The 22,498-nt window shown below is 46.6% G+C and overlaps 1 protein-coding gene across 2 annotated transcripts in view; it reads right to left on the bottom strand.

The window, feature by feature from the left end:
• SLC6A2 (solute carrier family 6 member 2) overlaps positions 1 to 22,498 on the bottom strand; it is a 49,446-nt gene that overhangs the window by 13,646 nt on the left and 13,302 nt on the right. For both annotated transcript variants that reach the window (XM_035281993.3, XM_078357798.1), the window contains exons 3-5: positions 21,399 to 21,636; positions 7,842 to 7,980; positions 1,004 to 1,138 (exon numbers count right to left, since the gene is read on the bottom strand). In XM_035281993.3, the coding sequence (XP_035137884.1) occupies positions 1,004 to 1,138; positions 7,842 to 7,980; positions 21,399 to 21,636 (512 nt within the window). The remainder of the gene's footprint in view (positions 1 to 1,003; positions 1,139 to 7,841; positions 7,981 to 21,398; positions 21,637 to 22,498) is intronic.

Here is a 22,498-nt window from a genome sequence, read left to right as displayed (position 1 = left end):
CATCTGATGAGGGAAGAAGGATCTGCTCCTTGAGACTGCACTGAGGGCTTAGTTTCTACACATCTAAAAGGTTTGGCATCAACAGTCACAGAACAAAAAGAAGCCTGACTTGTTTTGCAATTTACGAGGCTGATTCATGCCTTATGTTCTATTATCTTTCTGGCAGCTACTACAAAAATTGGTTTTCTCTTGGTTACTAGCCTGTAACATTGCAGTGTGTTGGGGCATTACGACCATGGAGACTCATACTGGGATGCATCTCTCCCAATCCTGTGCTGTTGGGGCCTGCCAGAATTATTATGGGTTCAAATAAAGAAGCCCTGGAGAATTGAAAGACAGTATGTTGAGGTGTTCTCACTGAGGGGTGCTGCAAGAGGAGGCTGGAAGTAATCTCAGCGGTTACCTGAAGGGGTTCAAGGTAATGAGTACCTCTGTGATTGTCTCTGCATTCACCCTCACTGCTCTGCGCGGAACTCCACTACCAGATTCACCCACTTTCACCATAATTTGAGCCTTTGGACAGGGGCAGTGGTTGGCTGAGGGTGTTGGGGAAGAGGGTTGGCGGGGCCTCCCTGACGGCTAAATCTATCCTTATGCTGACATCACAGGATGATGGTAAAGACCAGGTTTGGGGATCACAGAGTAGAAAGAGGGCAGGGGGTGGCTAGGGTGAGCGAGGGAGCTGTGGCCACAGGACAAGAGCAAGGACCCAGAACATCATGTCCTCTTCACAGGTCATTGCTTTCCTCAAAGAGTAGTTTGTGAAGGCCACTAGATGAAACCACAGAATCCCAGGCCTCCAGAGCTGAGTGGGCTTATGGAGACTGTCAGGTGCAAATCTGCATTGTCAGATGGAGAAGCTGCAGCTCAGACAGGGAAGGATCCTGTCCAAGGCTACACTGTACATTTGTGGCAGAGCTGGGACCAGATTTTCCATTATCACCTGCTCCTGAAAGCCCTCCCACAAGCCTGGCCCAAGGCTGGGTAGTCAGTGAATACTAACCGTGGCCTCTTTCAGGCGGTAGAAGTCGATGTGCAGGTAGGCATTGATGCCATTGGAAGCGCCGGGCAGTGTGACACCGTGGACCAGGAGCACGAACAGCACGAAGTAAGGCAGCGTGGCTGTGATCCACACCACCTGGGCAATGGATAAATTTGGGTGAGAGCCTCGCTCTGGCCCCAACCCCAGGGGTCGCTGGCAGGGCACAGAGCCCTTTCCCAGGGAGCCAGTCATGCTCTTTCCCACCTTCCTTTACCCAAGGCACATGTTGCAGGTTCCAGCTCCAGGCAAGGCCCTGATCCAGAATCCAGGGCTAGAACAGGAAACAGACACAGGGCCCACCCTAGGGAAGCTCAGAACCCAGGACAAGAGTCAGCCACACTGGGGATAGCACCATGATGGAAACCAAGGGCACCGAGGGCAAAGAGTAGGTTCTCATAGCACCGGATGCCTCCTCATCTACAAAGCCACCTCTCCTGACTCCTTCAGGGAAAGACTCCTGACTCCATAAAATGAAGAATTTTCCCCTAGATAGAGCTCTCTAAAGGAAAAGAGCCTAGAGAAGTGGTGAGGTACGTGTCACTGAAGTTATGCAAGTGTTACTATGAATACAGGCATTGGCAAAGGGTTGCTTAGATCAAGGTGTGGTTCATGGACCAGGAGGAACTAAGTACACCCACCTTGTGTCCTCCCCTTTCCCCATCAGTCTCGTGTCCATCACACCATTGCTACTGGTTGCTGCGTGCACCTATCTGACTGGCAAGATATTTAGAAATCTCAGTCTCTCTCTCTCTTCTCTTTTTCTCTCTCTCCATCTTCCCTTCCTCTTCTCCCTCTCCTCCACTCTCTCCCTTTTGGTTACCTCTTCCTCTTTTTCTTCACCCTCCTTTAAGCATATTTTTTCCTAAGCACATTGCCCAGGAAGGGATGTGGCTGGGCAGAAAGCAGAACCTCTGACCATTCTTCATCTTGGTGGAAACAGATGTGGGACACAGGCAACGTATCTTGTTCAGAAATACATGGAAGAAGAGATTACTCCAGACTAAAAAAGACACCCTTCCCCTTGCCCAGGTTGAAGGAATAGAAAAGAAAGGTAGAGGGACACGGGTGTCATGTGGATTTCCTTGCTGTTCCTTCTCACCCTTGGCTACACATTCAAATACTCTGGGGGAAGTTACAGGTAAAAATGTTAACGCTCAGATCCCATTCTTGGAGTTACTGATTTAGTTGGTCTGGGGTGGGCCTGAAATGCAGCATTTTTTTTATTTAAATCTCTCCAGGTGATAAAATTGTGCAGCCAAGGTGAGAAATCACCACTTTAGGCAGATACAGTCATAGGTAGCCTTGCAGAAAGAATGCTGTGCCCCAAGCAAAAATACCTGGTTAAGGTTAAGGTAGTCAGACCCAAAGAGAACTCAGCTGAAACGTGAAAAGGGCTACAACTTAAATGCTAGATGGTTCCACACCCCCAAAGCTCTGGAACTATGTATCCCTAAGAATCTTCACACATCCCTAAGGAGAAAGTGGAAATCTGGAAACATGAAAGTTCTTTGCCAGGCTAAAAAGATGTGGGTGCTAAACAAGAATGGAGGTATAGAAAATAAAGCCGTATGTTTTTCATACTTATGTTTAAGGATGGGGATTTATCCTCTTTTTTTTTAACTTGTCTTTCCCCCTAGATCATGGCCCCCTTAGAAATAAAATCCTATATTTTTCAAACTTGTATCCCCAGCACCTGGCATATGTGAATCCTAATACATGTTTGTCGTATGAATGATTGGACAGTGTTGTGGTAGGTAAATGGATGGATGGATGAGTGGATGGTTGGACTATGATTGAGTAGATGGTTAAAAGGATGGATAAGATGATTAGGTGGGTGGAGCGTTGAGTAGACGGATGGATGAGTAGTGGGTGAGTGATAGATCAGAGAGTTAGTGGGTGACTAAGTCAAAGAATAAATGCATGAGCAGGTGAATGAATAGCTGAGTCAGCACGGGAGTGAGTGAAAGCACAGTGGCAGTCACATCTGGGCTCAGAAGGAGTCAGGCAGGAAGGCCTCCTCTGTTTCGTGTTATCCACTTGTTTCTCCATCACTCCCTGGTTCTAGGAAGGTCTTTGTGGAAATGGGATTTCCACTTGTTTTCTTTCAGGGAGGCAAGAACAGGAAGGACAAATTGCATAACAAATAAGGAGCGAAACATGCCTTGGAAAGTGAAGCTGTTGCATCTGGGTGACTTTTTGTTAATAAATCTTGGAATCAGTCCCCTGAACTGGGATGAATAGGTCTTGGCAAAAGGCACAAGGAGGAGTTCTCACATACCCTTGTAATAGGTCCTAATGGCTCTAGTCTCCTAAAGCTCATGTCAATAGCTGCTGCCCAGGTGCAATGCCCAGCCCAGCAAACCAGATGAGACCACACTCCTCCCGTCAGAAAACAGTATCTTGACTTCTGACTCCAAGGAATCTCCCATGGGGCCTGGAAGTGGCCCTGCATTGGCCATGTTTGGTGGCCATGGATTCAATTTCCCTAAGGAATACATTAGGGCATGACTGATATGAAACCCTGACTGTAGTCAAGCATCAAGAAACTAGGAACCTTGTTTCATCTGTGCCCATGTGTTCAAAGCTAGACCATCTGAGTCTTGGTGAAGAGTCTCAGAATTGACAGCGGGTGTTCAGCTGCCGAAGATCTTGTGTTGAAAGGGAGATTCCTGGATCTTTGGCCAACAGTTCACTCATGCTCACATGTGCCCTGAATGCACAATGGGTAAACAGAAGAAAGGCTTGGGCTCTGTCATCCCCAGGCTTCTCAGCTCTCAGAATTTCAACTTGCAACACAGCTCTGGCCATGAGAAGCTAGACTTGGCCCAATTTTGATTGAATCACAAGATGAAGAATGCTATGAGCAGCACATTAGTCTTACAAGTGTCCTTAATACCTAAGGGAGGTCACTGCTTTCTATCACTTTGAATCTATACCTGCTGGTGTTTCTATGGATAATTTGGGTGGTTCCAGGGTACCAAGTTCAAACCAATTGCTCATAATCAAAATGAGGAAGATCTTGGTTTCAAAAAAGAAAGAGCGTTCAAATAGATAGAGCTCTCTCAAGGGAAAGAGCTGCCCAGCACGGTGGTGAGGTGCTTGTCACTGAAGTTGTGCAAGCCTGAATTCAGGCATCAAGCAAAGGGCTGCCTAGATCAAGGTGAGGTCCATAGACCAGCAGCATCAGCCTCACCTAGGAGCTTGTCAGGAATGCAAATTCTCGCATCATCCCCACTGAATCAGACTACTCAAGGAGGGATCCAGAAATCTGAGCTTTAGCAAGTCCTCTCCGTGATTCTTACATGCATGAGAGTTTGAAAAACATGGCCCAGGAACTGCTCTAAGGTTGACTCGAACTCAGAGATGATAAATGTCCATGCTTTACCACTGCAAATCTGCATTAATTTAACCTTTACTGATTTAGAATTTGTGATCCTCTGAACTGAGTTTTAGGGACATTTTCACTAATGAAAAAAAAGACATACTTTTAAAAAGAAGGATTTATGGGGTGTAGGGTATGCGCTGATGTTACTGAGAAAAACTCCAAACCACAATATTTTAGTATATGCCTCACTCATATGCGAACGCTGCTGTTCATTATAATTGCGTCCAAGCAAGTCACTAAAGCAGGCCAGGACCAGCACAGCCTTCACTTGCCAAGACCAGAGGTATGAACATTTGCAATTCATTTGAGGCCAGCTCCTATGGAAGCCTGCTAAGGAAAGCTCAGTGTCCTGTGCCAGGTTCAGTCTGGAAAGAAATAAGCAACACTCTTGGTTTTCTCATACGCCAGCTTATAAAAACAATTAACTTCGGGGCACAGGAATGTCCTGAGTGAAGCTCCCCATTCTAGAAATCTCCTCTCCATAGACTGTGTATGGCATGCCTGTTAGTGGTCAGAACACAGAGGGACTTACGCAAAATGTGGGCTGTGGCTTTGGATGACACACGCAGAGGGGACTCATATTCCTCTCTCATCATGTTTCTACATGGGGGACTTTCCTAGTGTAACACCCAGGTTCACCCCTCATTACCTTCTCTGAAGGTGCTTTTTGGAAAGAACTGAGCATGCTCAGCTCCACTCCTCCTGGTCTCTCTTGCATCAGCCTGCCTGCAGACAACATATACTCCCCTCTAGCCAAGAGCTAAACTAGATGGGGTAGGCTCTACCCTCTTTGGTGATGGCTGTGGGGAACCTAATCTTGGGGTGCAATATTAGAAGTCTGTGGTGGCCCCGTGCCAAGGCCAGAAGCAGTATAAAGCTCATACATCTTCAGCAATTCACAGGAATGGGCCCTGTCTCCCCTCAAGGCCTCTGTCTGTGCCTGCAGAGGCCAAGAGAGCCCTGTTCCTAGTACCCAGGAAAGGCACAGAGAGTGCTAGATAAGGCTGGTCTGGGGCTTTCACATCTTTGCCACTTTGCTCATGTAGTTTCTTCCTCTGAGAATTCCTTCCCTCCCTCCCCCATCTACCTGTGCCTGACCTTATAGACCCAGCTTGAATGCCACCTTCCCTATGGTCTTTGGAGATACTTACAGTTAAAAGAGATTCCTTTCTCCACTAATGCAGCATCTCACACTTTTTGACCATGACTCATGCTAAGAAAGAACCTTCAATATCAAGACAAACTACACATAAACTTACAGACTGCTGTAACAGAAACAAAATTCCAAGAGACAGCTCTTACTTTAATATGTACAATGATCTCTTATTATCCAGACTTTTTTTGTTTTTAAAAAGTGTATGTGATGACCCATTAAGCTGATTTAATGACAGTTTTTAAAACCACAGTTTGTATTTCTATTGAAATGTAATCTGACTTCTGCATGTGAAATTATCTCCAAGGTAAAGTTAAGCTTTAAAAAAAGCAAGATATATAATAGTGCACATAATTTGTGACCACTGGGTTTTATTAAATGGGGACACACACACATGTCTTGGGACAGAGATCCAAGAAGCTAGTGACATTGGCTGACCCATAACCTGCCTACAGTACGCATAGACTAAAGCAATTGAAGAAGGAACCTGGCTTATTCTTGCATCACTAGCACTAGCATCAAGCCTGGTACATAGTACGTGTCCATAAATGGTTGCATATGTTGAATGAAATTCAAAGAACACTTGATGAAGTTCCCCAAACTTATATACCCACCCATCATTCAATCACCCAATAAATATTTACTGAAGACCTACTACGTGTCAGGCATCAGAATGGTAGTGGTCCTATCCTGGCTTTTCTCCACCTTAGACTTTCTCCAAGTCTTAGTTTGCATTTTGTTCGTGTGCTTTCTTAGGGTAGACACTGTGTCCCCGACATGCTGGTAGGAAGTTCCATCTCCATTTCTTGTTGGATTTTATACCTACCGGCTGCTGCTTCCCTGCTACTGTCTTTGCTCCCAATGGCATGACCAAAAACTCCAGGAGTATCAGAGAGAACTCGTACACACCTCCTTTCCAAAATCAGTTGCCTACTGAGGTTTGTCCAAAATTTACACCCACCTGATTAAGACAGACTGTTGTGTTGTGGCCCCCAATAACTCACACCTGTGTGTAATTCCCTCCCACACAGATACTGGGTTTAACCACAACACTTGTTTTGGCCACTGGAACAATAGCAAGAATGATGCAAACAGAGACTGGAAGAGCTATTTGTACATCATTGGGACTTGTCTGCCTGGGACACGTTTTTGGAACTCAGCCACTATGTTGTGAGAAGCCCAAGCACCATAGAAAGGCTATGTGGAAACATCCTAAGATGCTCTAGTTGGCAGCTCCAACTTAGCTCGCAGCCAGGACCAACTGCCAGCACTGTGTATGCACCATCTAGAATATTCAGCCCAGCCAAGCCCCAGATATGGAGTCCAGGGCATATCACATGGAGCAGAAGAACCACCCAGCTGATCCCAGTCAACCCACAGAATTGTGAGAGACAATAAAATGGTTGTTATTTTGAGTCACTACATTTTGGGGTGGTTTGTTGCAGAGCACTAGCTAACCAGTACACTGGAAAGAACATTCCCCATCCACATCCTCTTTAATACAGTCAAGCTTCTAACTAGACCCTGTTGAGCCCAAATGGAGTTGTTCCCATGATGTTACTTGGGCTAAAAATCAATAGGAGCCATTTCCCGAATATTCCTCACCCTGAGAGGCTGGCTACAGGGGGACGGTGTCACCCAAGTTTAGAATGCCAACTCTGGACTGGCCCTCATGGGTCATCTAAACATATGCTCTTCTCTCCAAGGCACCTGGAACCCTGAGGGCACTTACCTCTGTATCCAAGGAAACACAAAACCCAGCTTACATCTGGATATCTTCTAGAGCATTCTTTTTTTTTTTTTCCTCAAAAATTCAGAGGGGGATTTATTGATCTTATGGTAAAGCAAGTAGTCATATTCCAGAGTAGCATGCAACATTTGCATGAAGATTTAGGTCGAGATTCCAGATTTATTAAGGGCATGTTGATGGCATCTCTAGGCTTTGTCCTGAGGCCTTTGGGAATACCCAAGTCTCTGGTCTCTGGTCTCTGGTATTAGGGAAGCTTTGGCAGGAAAGTATGAGGAACTCTGATCCACTTATACCCCTTCAACCTATTGTTGGGGAGGCAGACTTGGAGAAGAGAAGGGAGAGGAAGGGAGGCATTTGTCCAAGTCAGTGGCAGAACTGGGGCTTGAACCCAGGCTTTGCACTTCCAGCTCCATCTTTTTTGTTTACCAGCTACATAATTGTTGCTAGAAATAATCATACACACACCACCAAGGTTGATCTCCCAACTGAAAGAGAAACAAAGAGATATTACCTTTCCTGATGTCTTCACCCCTTTCCAGAGGCTAAAATACAAGACGATGACGACGATCATCAGACACAGCAAGAGCTGCCACTGGGGCAGGCCGATGTCATGAATCCCGCTGCTCTCGTGAAGGTGGAGGACGCCACGCCTGCCCAGAGGGGAGGGGAGGGGACGAGGGTAAAAGGCTTTAGGGAGGATGACAGAGGCCATGACCACAGGCCAGTCCCTGTAAATGCACACTGATGGAGACAGGACCTGACCACTCTCCCCTAACTCGGGTGCTCCAGCCACTGCCATGCACCACATGGGTCTGCTCTGGTCAGCCATGGCCTGTGCCCTGACCACTCTGTCCTAGGAGAGGCAAATCATCTGGGGAGATTCCAAGCTCAGGTTGCTTTCAACAGACAAAAATCTCTTAAGTGCCTATTGCTTGCCTGGCCATGGAGCAATAAATAGGGAAGGTTCCTACCCTCACAGAACTCACTCTGTAAAGAGCAGTTCTTAGCAGGAGGGAGGACTATTTTGCCCCTGACCACCACCCCAGAGGATATTTGGCAATGTCTGAGGTGTTTTTTACTGTCATGACTGGAGGAGAGGTGGTATTACTGGCATAGAGACTACGGGCACCACTAAACATGCTGCACTGTACAGGACAGTCTCCGATAACGAAGAATGATCCCACCCAAACGGTCCATATTGCTGAATCTGAGAATCCCTGGTCTAGAGACTGAGACAAAAGTGAAAATTTCTCCTATTGAGGAACAGCTACTAAAGCTAAAAGTATGCTTATCCTGTGCCCTAGGTATTAACTCAATAGAAAATTGTACACATGTTCACCAAAAGACATGCTCTAGAATGTTTATGGCCGCATTATTCGTAATAACCCCAAATCATAAAGTACTCAAACATCCATCAACAGTGGAATAGATACATTTGGATATATTTATAAAGTGGAGTATTTTTTTTTTTTGAGACAGGTCTCACTCTGTCGCCTGGGCTGGAGTTCAGTGGCACCATCACGGCTCACTGCAGGCTCAATCTCCCCAGGCTCAGGCGATCCTCCCACCTTGGCCTCCCAAGTAGCTGGGAGTATAGGTGTGCATCACCATGCCCGGCTAATTTTTATATTCTTTTGGTAGAGACTGGGTTTCTCCTTGTTGCCCAGACTTTCTCAAACTCCTGGGCTCAAGTAATCCAACTGCCCCAGCCTCTCAAAGTGCTGCAATTACAGATGTGAGCCACTGCAGCTGGCCTACAGGAAGAATTATACAGCAATTACCCCCAGAGGGATGGCTCTCACACACAATGCTGAGAGAAAGAAGTCAAATCCAGAAGAGTGCTTCTGTCTGACTCTAGTCATAAAATTCAACAGGCAAAACAGACCTAAAGGATTAGAAGTCAGGAGAGGTGTACCCTGGGATGGGGTGAGGGTGTTACTCACTGGAAGAGGACAGTATGGGGACTCCAGGACACTCATCATGCTCTTTCCTGAGCTGGGTAAGGTTACTGGCTGCGTTCAATAGGTAACATTTTCTGAGCTGTCACTTGATGGTAGTCACTCCTTTGTAATATGTTAGCCATCAATAAAGTGTTGTCTTTTTCTTTTTTTGAGACAGAGTTTTGCTCTTGTTGCCCAGGCTGGAGTGCAATGGCCTAATCTCTGCTTACTGCAACCTCCACCTCCCAGGTTCAAGTGATTCTCCTGCCTCAGCCTCCTGATTAGATGGGATTACAGATGCCCGCCATCATGCCCAGAGAATTTTTTGTATTTTCTTTTTTTGAGACGGAGTCTTATTCTCTCATCAGGCTGGAATGCAAGTGGCATGATCTCTGTTCACTGCAACCTCCACCTCTCAGGTTCAAGCAATTCCCCTGCCTCAGCCTCCCGAATAGCTGGGACTACAGACACGCACCACCATGCCCAGCTAATTTTTTGTATCTTTAGTAGAGATGGGGTTTCACCATGTTGACCAGGACGGTCTGGATCTCTTGACCTTGTGATCCTCCTGCCTCGGCCTCCCAAAGTGTTGGGATTACAGGTGTGAGCCACTGGGCCTGGCCTGGTTTTTTTTAAGAAAAACAATCCTAAGGTAGTCTGAGAATATTGGGGTCCTTGTACAATCTAAAATGAAGAAATGACCAAAAAAATTGCAAACAAAATGACTGTTTGCTAATGAGAATATAATCAAAGTTGGTTAGGAGCCAAGGAAAGGTCAAATAAAACTGACTGAAGAAACAGTAGTGCAGGTCCCAGTGGAGAGAGGTTTCCCTGACCATTCTGCACCCTTGCGAGGCAAAGCAAGCAGAACTTGGAACAACTTGGCATGGTATTTTCTCTGCACCCAAATTATTCATTCCTCACTGAAGGCCTGCTGTCATCCAGCCCATCTGGGCCTCAGACATGCAACTACTCCTGACCCTGCCTTGGTGGACTTGTACTGTAGCATGGGAGGCAACACTAAATGCAAATTCACAATAAAGCATGACACGTGTTGGGAGGTTCAAGGGAGCTGCAGGGTCCCCCCAAATGAGTTCCTACTGGGTTCTCCTCTGTGTCTCACACTCAGAGACAACAATCAGCTGCACATTGCCCCACACCCTTCAAAGCCCAGGTCCAGTGTCACGTCTCCTGGGAGTCCCCCCGTGATCACCCTTGTGAGGAATCTTTCAACTCTTGCAGTTCCTGTGGCTTTTGACTCAATTGCTAGGAGAGCCTGTCTATTCTGCAAGGTCAGGGATAGCTGTATATAAGCCAGCCTAGGAGACCTCCCAGGATGAGGAGTGAATTAACTATTCCTGGTCCACAGTGCTAAGCCCAGGACTGGCAGTTAGACCTGTTAGCTCATGGGAGATTGTTGCATTAGAAACAGATAAATGCTCTCAACCTTTCTTGCTAAACCCAACAATCCCTATACTATAGAAAATGAGATCCCTAATACCAGCACATTGGGAGGCCGAGCTGGGCAGATCACAGGGTCAGAAGATCGAGACCATCCTGGCTAACATGGGTCTCTACTAAAAATACAAAAAAATTAGCTGGGCATGGTGGCATGTGACTGTAGTCCCAGCTACTTGGGAGGCTGAGGCAGGAGAATCACTTGAACTGGGGAGGTGGAGGTTGCAGTGAGGGAGATCACGCCATTGCACTCCAGCCTGGGGGACAAGAGCAAGACTGTCTCAAAGAAAAAAAGAAAGAAAAAACAGAAAATGAGATCCTGGGACCACCCCAAGGAGAATCAGGAAGGAAAGAGGGTCAGTCTCCCACATACTCTCACTTTTTCTCTTAGCAACTCCTCCCCTCACTTGTGGCAAATTTCTAACCCTTTTGCTCAGATCTTTCATTCTGCCAAGGGCAACGGTGACTTTTCCCATATGGAAACTTAACTTCCCTGTCTCATTCTATAGGACTTTGTGCTCAGCTAGAGGTCCATTCAGAAAGCAGCAGCTCAATTTTACAGCCAAGCACAGTGGCTCATGCCTGTAATCCCAGCACTTTGGGAGGCCGAGGCTGGTGGATCACCTGAGGTCAGGAGTTCAAGAAAAGGCTGGACAATATGGCGAAACACCGTCTCTACTAAAAATACAATAATTAGTTGGGTGTGGTGGTGCATGCCTGTAATCTCCACTACTTAGGAGACTAAAGCACAAAAATTGCTTGAACCCAGGAGGCAGAGTTTGCAGAGAGCGGAGATCTTGTCATTGCACTCCAGCCTAGCAACAGAGCAAGACTTCATCTCAAAAACAAAACAAAACAAAATAGATTTATAATACAGTGTTAGAGGCAAACAGCTTAATATATCATCCTTCCCTAGAAAGTGGCTTTAATTCCAAAACACACATTAATGGCAAAATTGTACACACCTGCAGTGGATAAGATCAATTGTCTGTCCGCCAGAGGCAGATGACAGCCTTTGCTGGAAGCATCACGAATGATGTGGGAAGATCCCAGGCTTGTAAGGAAAACATACACCCTGAGTCTGGAAATGTGCTTAGCTTATCCTTGTGTAGGAATTTAAATTTGTTTCCAGGCAGATGAAAGAAAGGCTGAAGGCGATCAGCGATGCTGTTTTATCCACTCTTTTATCATTCATCAACTCAAAAACGATGTCTGTTGTTTGAAAGAATGTGAAGGAAAATAGAAAAATGTGGCACAGAAATTGTCCAGGCTCTGGGGTCAGACAAACCTGGGTTCTCACCCTACTCCTACCACCAGTTCCTGTGTGACCCGAATCCTTTCATTGATTCCACAAACTCTCTCTGCACCTCTGCTCTGAGCCAGGCAGTGTGCCGGGGGCTGGTGGCATGGCTGTGGAGAAGCAGGTGGTGACTCCAGGCCCCTAGGGCTCACAGTAGTGTGTTTAAGCATTCCCCATTGCCGAGTCTTTTCCTTTTCAGTAAAAGGGCTCTGATGAGGGCTGAGTTACAGAATGTCAGATAATAATACCCTGAACCCAGGAAATGCTCAACAAATGGTAATTATAATAATTATTATGGTTGAGTCCTAGGCTTCAAGGAGCAGCAGGTGTCAGCAAGGGAGCCAAGAGTACCCAAAAAACACAGTAGATGGGGTCAACTGGGCAGATTCCACTGTGAAGGTGGCAGGTGCTTTCTCTGCTGGCCAGAGGGGTGACAGGAGGTGCACAGGTGTGGGGGAGGGAGCAATGGAGAGAGGGGATGTGAGCATGTGTGAATGAATGAGCAGAGTTGGGTGAGCCACCAAGGTCTACAAAGGCCAATGCCCCCTGCCCAGAATGGCCCCCACCCCTGCAGCTCCCAGGCCAGCTGTTGTGGTCTTAAGCTCTCACCCTGCATCATATTCCCCATGAAATCAGCTGCCATGTCTGGTCCCCGCTATTCCTATCTCTTGGTTGTTCCCTCCACCCCCAACCACGCTGTCCCCATCCCAGGCCAGACTCACATTCTGTCTGTGATGGTTAATATTGGGTGTCAACTTGATTAGATTGAAGGATGCAAAGTACAGCTCCTGGGTGTGTCTGAGAGGGTGTTGCCAAAGGAGATTAACCTATCAGTCAGTGGACTGGGAAAGGCAGACTCACCCTCAATCTGGGTGGGCTCTGTCTAATCAGCTGCCAGCACAGCCAGAACAAAAGCAAGCAAAAGAACATGGAAAGACTAGACTTCCTGCTTACATCTTTCTTCTGTGCTGATGCTTCCTGCCCTTGAACATTGAATTCCAAGTTCTTCAGCTTTGGGACTTGGACTGGCTTCCTTGCTCCTCAGCTTGCAGACAGCCTATAGTGGGACCTCACCTTGTGATTGTGTGAGTCAATACTCCTTAATAAACTCATATGAGATACATATCATATTAGTTTGTCCCTTTAGAGAGCCCTGACTAATACACTGTCCTTCCAGGACTTTTGAAAATGACTCCCACCCTCTCCTAAGCCCAGTCTCTCTGCCTCCTGTCAGCCCCCTTAAATCCACTGTGCCACTGGAGAACCATCCATCCAAAGTGTACTGTCCTAATCTTGCCACTCTTCTGCCTCCAAAGCCTCAGAGGCTTCTTAGCACCTAAAACAGGGGTTCATACTGGAGGGAATTTTGCCCCTGCCTTCCAGGGACATTTGGCATGTCTAGAGAGACATTTTTGGTTGTTACATCTGGAGAGGAGGGAGAAGCTGCTGGCATCTAGAGGGGAGGGGCCAGGGATGCTGCTAAATGGCTAAACATCATAGATACACAGGACAGAGGGCACCCCTGTCCCCCAATAAACAATCATCTAACCAAAAATGTCAAAAGCATCGAGGTTGTGAAATCCTCGTCTGGAGGAAAACAATGCAAGTCTTTCAGAATCTGAGGCCTTCCACGGTCCATCCCACGCCAAGTTCATCCCCGGCCTTGCCATACCCTGCCTTTCACTCCTGGCGGTGGCAAGCTACTTGTCAGTCCCCCGTCATAGGGTGCATCCATGGCTCTGGGTCTTGGGACCATCTGTTCCTTCAGCCTAGAAAACGCATCCCAGCCAAATCTGTCTGCCTGGCAAACTTCTCGTCTTGTTAGTCCTAACTCAGAACGATCCCCTGACTTAGAACCCTCTCCTATGTCCTGAGACAGACAGAGAGACAGAAAAAGAAGAGGAAAGGGTGGCAGGACATGGGCATATTTAAAAAGACAGAGAACCGGGCTGGGTATGGTGGCTCACACCTACACTCCCAGCATGTTGGGAGGTCAAAGTGGATGGATCACTTGAGATCAGGAGTTTGAGACCAGTCTAATCAACATGGGGAAACCCCCCTCTACTAAAAACACAAAAATTAGCTGGGTGTGGTGGCATGTGCCCGTAGTCCCAGCTACTTGGGAGGCTGAGGCAGGAGAATAGCTTGAACCTAGGAGGTGGAGGTTGTAATGAGCCAAGATTGAGCCACCATACTCCAGCCTGGGTAACAGAGTGAGACTCTGCCTCAAAAAAAAAAAAGAGAACTAGAGGCATATACTGACCCCACCTGATGCTTAATTCCACTTCTTCCTGTGGTTTTATGGGGCAAGTGTGGAATAGTGCCAATTGTCACTTGGTTAACTTGATTATGCACATAATGGGGGGAAAAAGGCATAGAACCAATTGTACTTGCCCTGAAACTTGCCAAAATGCTTCTGGTGTCCAATCTGATGGTTGAAATGCTCCCCAGCAGGCCCAGCCGATGCCCTATGCATTCAAAATCCACTTTCGGGGTTGTAGAGGTTGTCTAGGTATTTCGTCAGTGAAGAGACTGGACTCCTAAGCTTATGCCCAAGAAAAGCAAAGAGAATCCAGCCCCCTCTCCCCAGCAGGGCCAAGCCTTGGGGATTAGTACAAGAAACTTAAGTCTGTTTTAGCTTTCTAGACGTTTAATGAAAATGAATCATCTTTTAGTGTACTGTCCAAACTTTCTGAAGTCTACACGCCAAAAAGCCTCAATTTCTCACTTGATGTTTAGCACAGAGGATTAATAGCACAGAGGGGGAGACTTTTCTTCCTCACCGAGGACCGGCATAGGGTGCAAGTTTTCTCTTGCCAGGAACATGTTCACCAAAGGTGTTCTTTTACAGATAAAGTTACAGGGCTGCAGAGTTTCTTTTAGCTGCGGGGCTGCTTGGCTTCAGGCCCAGAGCCTGGGGAGAATAGCAGTTTTGTTTCCTTGAATGATATGCTCAGTCCATCAGCCTAAATGAGTACAGGACGGTAACAAAACTGGCCAGGAGGTTGGGGGAAAAAGAAGAATTTTCTATTTCTTCAGGGTGGGCGCTAGGAGTCCCACTCATTGGGTCCCCAAACTGAGTTGAGGGGACATTTTTAAAGCAGAAACATTTAGACAAAAGGGCCACATGCCATTTGTTAAAAGTCCAGAGGCAGCTGATGACAGTGCTGTGTATTACAAAGCACAGAGGCAGGCTACAGGCAAGAAAGAGCGGCATGAGAACTCCTATCGACCTGCAGAGGCCCCTGCACTCCCAGCTCTGCCACTTACCTAGAGCCAGAGCCTCTGCTTTCTTATCTGTAAAATGGGAATAATTTCCACCTCCATGAACTGTGAAGATTAAATGGGATTTGGGTGTGAGGAGATTCTCAGTGCTTGGCTGATGGTGGCTATGAAGGTTTTCAGGGTTAGCGGAGGGAAGGTTAAGGAGAGGATAAAGAGGGAAGATCTGTAGGGCAGAATAAGCCCTGTAGGCCACGCATAGCAGCTCATAGCCTATCACTTTGGGAGGCTGAGGTGGGTGGATCACTTGAGCCCAGGAGTTCAGGACCAACCTATGCAACATGATGAAACCCCATCTCTACAAAAAATAACAAAAAATATAGCCAGGCATGGTGGTGGAAGCTTGTAATCCCAGCTACTTGGGAGGCTAAGGTGGGAGGATCACTTGAACCTGAGAGGTCAAGGCTGCATTGAGCTGAGATTGTACCACTGGGTGACAGCGAGATTCTGTCTTTAATAAAAAAAAGTCCTGTATTTCGTTCTGCCTACATCCCCACACCTCTTCGGCCCAGTGTGTGAGGACGCCATCTTCTCCCACCGCTTTCAGCTTGCAGCTGAACCTGGAGGAAGTGTGGGGCTGTAATTAAAGTAAGCGGGGTCTCAAAACCTAGCTCACCTTCCCCTCCTGCTGGTGCCTCTCCTGGGGCAGACATACTAACCATGAAGACACCAGAAGAGGAATTAAATGCTAACTGGACTAGAAACAAAGCTAGCGCTTTTCATTTTTAATTTATAAAACAAGGTTGCCAAGAACAAAAAGAAAAATCACTCTTTGTCCTTTATGGGAGGAAGAGGGGGAAAGCGTGCAAGTGATCACGTGTGTCGGCAGCACTCTCTGCTCTGCTACTCTTTACCACCTCTCCCTCCAAACCATGTTCATAGGACAGGAAGGCCTAAAACCTCCACCTGCAAGCTCTCTGATGGGTCTGGAATTTTCTGAGGCCATGCTCCTCAAAAGAAAAGTGAAGGAGGCCCTAGATTTTCTATGATGTGAGACTGTAGAGAGGTCAGTCTGACCCCAGCAGGAATCTTATTCCAAGACAGGAGAGTGCAATGACTAAACAGGGGCTTCCAACGTTGGTTGGATGTTAGAATTTCAGGAGGCGCTACTGATGGAAATCTCTGTGCCCTGGTTGTACCCGGACCAATGAAATCAGGATCTCTGGATGTAGAATCCAGGCATCCATGCTCTCCAGGTGATTCTGATGTGCAGTCAAGGTTTAGAACCCTTAGGCTAAGAGTTTGGGCTTTGGAGATAGGCTGCCTGGGTCCAAACTGACTTTTAATGCCACTTCTAACCTCTATGACCTTGGATAAGTCGCTTACTGATTTGTGCTTGTTTTCTCATTCATAAAAATAATTTTAGACCCCAGTGGTCAGGATTCAAATATAGTATAAAAAGGGCGCTTTGTACTGTGGCTGGGATATAATCTAAGCTGGGTAAATGTGATTTGTTACCATGACAATATTTCTGCATAAAAACAAATGTGTAATGCCTAGAGGCCAATATAACACAGAGGTTAAGGGTACAGGCTGTGAAGCTTCCCTGACAGGCAGGGCTGGGGTTAGAGTGAAGAGAAGTAAGCTCCTACAGGGCAAAATGGAAGGAGATGCTCATTGTCAGAGTTTCGCAAATGCACACTGCCTGGGTCCAGATCTTGGCTCTGTATAGTAATAGTTGCGTGGTGGTGGACTTTGTAGTCTCAACTGTGAAATGAAGGCCCCCAAGAGTGTGATGAGGATAAGAGTTCAGAAACCTTATTAGGTGGGTGTGAGGCTTAAATTAAAATAATATATATGAGGAAGTTAACAGAAAACCTCATACACATGGTAAGAGGTTAGCTGTTAATGTGATGGTGAGGATGACAGGTTTCTTATAGCAGATGCTCACTTTCAGTGACAGCAGTGGTTCAGATTCTCTGGGAGTGCTGGGGAGGTATTTGAGAATTTCATGACAGCTATGGACCCTCTCCTAGAAAAATTCTCAAATACATAATTTTTGCACATGCCTGTTAGAAGTCCATGGGAATCATAAATGGAGACGGATGGATGGATGCAGGTACAGGACCCGTAGCAAATTCTCTGCAGTGGCCCATTGAGGGTATTTTCTGGGTCCTGAGAACACTGACTCCACTGAGCCCCAGGAGGCAGTAGACTTTCCAGAGGTCACTTTCAACCAAACGAAATCCCCTTGGCCCTGCTACACCAACATGGCAGGGAAAGAGATGGTCCTAGGATAACCCCAATCTCCAGATAATTGGGACTCATTCTCCAGTTCTGGGCTTAATCCATAGGAATGAAGAAGAGGAACCCTAAAGTGTTGTTGTTTGTGAATTTGTCTTTTTTCACATTTTTTGTACTACTCAATACAGTAGTCACTGGCCACATTGGTCTATTTAAAGGTAAATAAATTAAGTCAGCTACTCGGGAGGCTGAGGCAGGAGAATTGTCTGAACCCAGGAGGCGGAGGTTGCAGTGAGCCGAGATCGCGCCATTGCACTCCAGCCCGGGTAACAAAGAGCGAAACTCCGTCTCAAAAAAAAAAAAAAAAAGAAATACAGCTCTCCAGTCACACTAGCCATATTTCAACTGCTCAGTAACCACCTGTGGCAAGTGCGTACTGTGGGGGATTGCACAGATACGGACCATTTCTATCACGGTGGGGTCATATTGGGAAATGTTGCACTATGCCAGGAATCAGCACACCATGGTCCCAAGGCCAAATCTGAGCTGTGGACGGTTTAGGTATGACCTTTGAGCTAAGAACGGTTTTACTTTTTAGAAGTAAAATAAAGAGCACGCAACAGGGACATATGTGGTCTGCAAAGCCAATATTTACCCTCTGATGTTATGCAGAAAAGTTTGGAGACCTCTGCTCTAGACCATGAGTGCCCTGAGGGTAGAGTTTGGGTGGAATCTATCTGTCTGTCCCACCGCTTGAAACAGGCACTTTCTGCTTACCTGCTAGCATGTTTGTGTAGGAATTGATAAAATGGAACTGACCCATGCCTGAGGAATGAAGATAATGGATGCTGAATTGCAAACATAGCGCTATGCAAACATTTGAAATCAGGTGGCTGAAAACAAGTCAGTCACTGCCCTTCACAAGGACGTAAATGGATGAAGTAGAGGCTGAGAGGACTCAGGGAAGCCACAAATTAAATAACGATGGTTATGAGTTCACACCTGTCAGAAAGGCTCTTATTAAAAAAATTAAAAATACCAGATGCCGGCGAGGCTGCAGCGAAAAGGGCATGCTTATACACTGTAGTGGGAATGTAAATGAGTTAAGCCAGTATAAAAAGCAGTTTGGAGATTTCTCAAAGAACTAAAAATAGAACTACCATTCAACCCAGCAATCCCACTACTGGGCATTTACCCAAAGGAAGATGAATCATTCTAAGACACCTGCACGTGGATGTTCATTGCAGCACTGCTCAAAATAACAAAGACGTGTCATCAGACTGGGTGCCCATCAATGACGAATTGGATAAGAAAATGTGATGGCCAGGCACGGTAGCTCATGCCTGTAATCTCAGCACTTTGGGAGGCCAAGGCAGGCAGATCACTTGAGGTCAGGAGTTTGAGACCAGCCCGGCGAACACGGTGAAACCCTGTCTCTGCTAAAAATACAAAAATTAGCCAGGTGTGGTGGCAGGTTCCTGTAATCCCAGCTACTCAGTAGGCTGAGGCAGGAGAATCACTTGAGCCCAGGAGGTGGAGGTTGCAGTGAGCCAGAACTGCACTCCAGCCTGGGTGACAGAGAGAGACTCAGTCTCAAGAAAAACAAAAATGAAAACAAAAACAAAACCAAAGGAAAGAAAAGTAAATATGGTACGTATATACAATGGAATACTATGCAGCCATAAAAAGGACAAAATCATGTCCTTTGCAGGGACATGAATGTAGCTGGAGGCCACTATCCTAAGCGATTTAATGCAGGAACAGAAGACCAAATACTGCATGTTCTTACTCATAAGTGAGAGCCAAATGTTGAGTACACATGGACATAAAAACAGGGACAGTAGACACTGGAGACAACAAGAGTGAGGAGGGAGGGAAGAGGGGGACAAGAGTTGAAAAACTACCTATTGGGTACTATGCTCACTACTTGGGTGACAGGTTCAGTCACACCCCAGACCTCAGCATCATGCAATGTACCCATGTAACAACCTGCATGTGAACCTCTGAATCTAAAACAAAAGTTGAAATAAAATAATAATAATAACAACAATGATAATAGTTATGGATTAAGACCACAGAACAAAATATATATCCAGGAGTCCATACTGATATAAATAAATGAATGAATGAATAAATAAATAAATAAATAAGGGAGAAGGGACAACTTGTCCTTACAGAAGAATTTCAATCAATTAATCTAGAAGGAATGATAGGCCAGGCGCAGTGGCTCATGCCTGTAATCCCAGCGCTTTCAGAGGCCAAGGTGGGTGGATCACCTGAGGTCATAGTTTGACCAGTCTGGCCCACATGGTGAAACCCTGTTTCACTAAAAATACAAAAATTAGCTAGGCGTGGTGGTGCACACTTGTAATCCTAGCCACTCAGGAGGCTGAGGCAGGAGAATCGCTTAAACCAGGGAGGCAGAGATTGCAATGAGCTGAGATTACACCACTGCACTCCAGCCTGGGTGACAGTGAGACTTTGTCTCAAAAAAATAAATAAATAAATAAATAATAAAATAAGGAATGATGGAAATAGGAAATTACAACTAGATAAACATTATAGTAATAGTTCTTACTTGCAAGAATCATCAGTGAATACCAAGAAATGTGGACAAAGTATGATGAAAATCAAGATATTTGCATAAACTCAAGGTATGCTCCTAAAAGACACTTATTACTTAAAAAAGGAAAATCACTTTCTCTGCACAGGAGGAAGCTGGCGGTCTCCACCTTAACCAAGGGTGCAAGGTTAACATCATAAGTAACAAGACATGGCCAGCATGTCTCCCCCACCCCGTGACAGAATGCACTGATGAGGGCACAGCATTTTTTCTAAGGTATTCTTGCAAAAATGCATAATCTCAGTCTAAAAATGAGAAAACAACAAACAAACCCAAATCGAGGGATATTTCACAAAATAACTGGCCAGTACTTTTCAAGTGTCAAGGTCGTGAAAATCAAGGAAGAGCAAAAATTAACAGACTGGAGAAGACTAAAGAAACGTAGGAACTAAATACCAGAAAAGAACATGAGTGTGAAATTCAAATAAGGTCTGCAGCTTGTTAGCTCACAGTATACCAATGTTCATTTTCTGGTTTCAAATTCGTACCATGGTTATGTAAGGTGTCAATTTTAGAGGAGACTGGGTGATGGGTATGCACTATTCTTACTACTTTTTATGTCTAACAGTATTTCAACATAAAAGTTTCTTTTTAAAAATTATACTCAGTCTTCCACCAATGGTCAATGCTTCTCATGTACACACGGTCCAAATAATTTCCCAGAGCTGCCTACAGCTGGCCTGTTCCCTACTTCTTGAATTTTGTCCAAGCTCTGACTACTTTCTCTCATGGGAACCTCAGAGGCACTGCAGCCCACGGTGAGTCAGTTTACAGCTTCGGGGTCAGATTAACTTGGGTTCAACCTGCAGCTCATCGCCTGCATTGAGCCCCAGCTCTTCCCTTCTCTGACATCCTCAGTTCTTATGTCACCTCCTCAGAAAGGCCTTCCCTGACTGCCCACACAACCATTCTTTTCCCTCTATGATGGATTTTTCCCACATACCTGGTTTCAGTTCCTTAAGAGCAGCTGCACACCCCAGAAAGTGTTGCATTCCCTGAAGTGCACACACACTCTCTAGAACATTCTCACTCCCTTAACTGTTTTCTTGTGTATTATCTTGCCCTCCTCCACTCTCCTGCCCCAGAGCACAACCTCCTCCAACTGCCTTGACTGTGGCTGTGTCCTCAGCCCCTCATCCAGCATCAGGCCTGTGGCCACTCAGTAAACATTAATATCCTGACAGCATGTGTCTCCTTAGTCTGTGGCTTTCCTTAGTGCTTGGCTCAGGTCATACCCAGCACCGGCCTCAACAGGCCCAGCACAAGGGGTCTGTGACTTACTCATAAAACTCTGCTGCCGGCGTGAACTTGTACTTGGAGTACTTGGTGTGGTTGCCAAGCACGGAGCCATTGAGGAGCTTGGGGTCGGTACAGTTGGGGCTGTTCCAGGCGTGGCCACAGTCGGTCCAGGGTAGGTTGAGGGTGAAGGAGGAGAAGAGGTAGTAGAGTGACCAGGCAATGATGACGTTGTAGTAGAAGCCAACGTACAGGGCGATCAGGATGACAGCATAGCCAACGCCTGGTGGGGGACACGGGGTAAGGCAGGGGTGCCCCAGGCCCAGCTCCACAGCCACCTCTCCTTGGGGGCAGTTCCACCACTGTTCCCATTCCCTCCGCCTCTCGTTTCCTGTAGCACAGCGATCCCAAACCTTTTCCGCACCAGGGACCAGTCTCATGGAAGATAATTTTCTCACAGATTTTGGGGTGGGGATAGTTTCGGGATGAAACTGTTCCACCTCAGGTAATCAAGCATTATTGAGATTCTCATAAGGAGCACACAACCTAGACCTCTCTCATGAGCAGTTCCCAGTAGAGTTTACGCTCCTATGAGACTCTAATGCAGCAGCTGATCTGACAGGAGGCGGAGCTCAGGCGGTCACAGTGATACATTGAGGAACACGATACTGGCACCCGAACAGGTGGTTGAGAGTAGGACCACCCCATCAGTGATGGGGAGCAGCTGTAAGTACACATGAAGCTTCACTCACTCACCCGCTGCTCACCTCTGGCTGGGTGGCCCGGTTGCTAATAGGCCATAGACCACATGGATATTGGTCCGCGGCCGGGGATTGGGGAAACGTGCTGCAGCAGATTGTCAGAGTCCCTAGGTGCCTGCTGTTTCTTTGCTAGAGAGCTCTCTCTTTCCACTGGAGCCCCTCTGCGCACTCATTGACCTTCTTGCTCCCAGGGGGCAGCCATGTTAGGAGCTGGAGTGTGAGTTTCCAGCTCCCTTGCCTCCTGGGAAGGATAACACTGACGGGTGTTCACATTCTCCCCTGATGGGATTGAGCTCCCTGTCTAGGGTGGCACTGACTTGGTGCACACGTTTTATGGGTGCCTCCCCTTCCCCATCCCCAGCTGCTGCTTCCGAAGGATGACCT

Source organism: Callithrix jacchus, chromosome 20, assembly GCF_049354715.1.
Source record: "Callithrix jacchus isolate 240 chromosome 20, calJac240_pri, whole genome shotgun sequence".
Classification (NCBI taxonomy): domain Eukaryota; kingdom Metazoa; phylum Chordata; class Mammalia; order Primates; family Cebidae; genus Callithrix; species Callithrix jacchus.
This window is presented reverse-complemented; position numbering and strand designations above follow the sequence as displayed.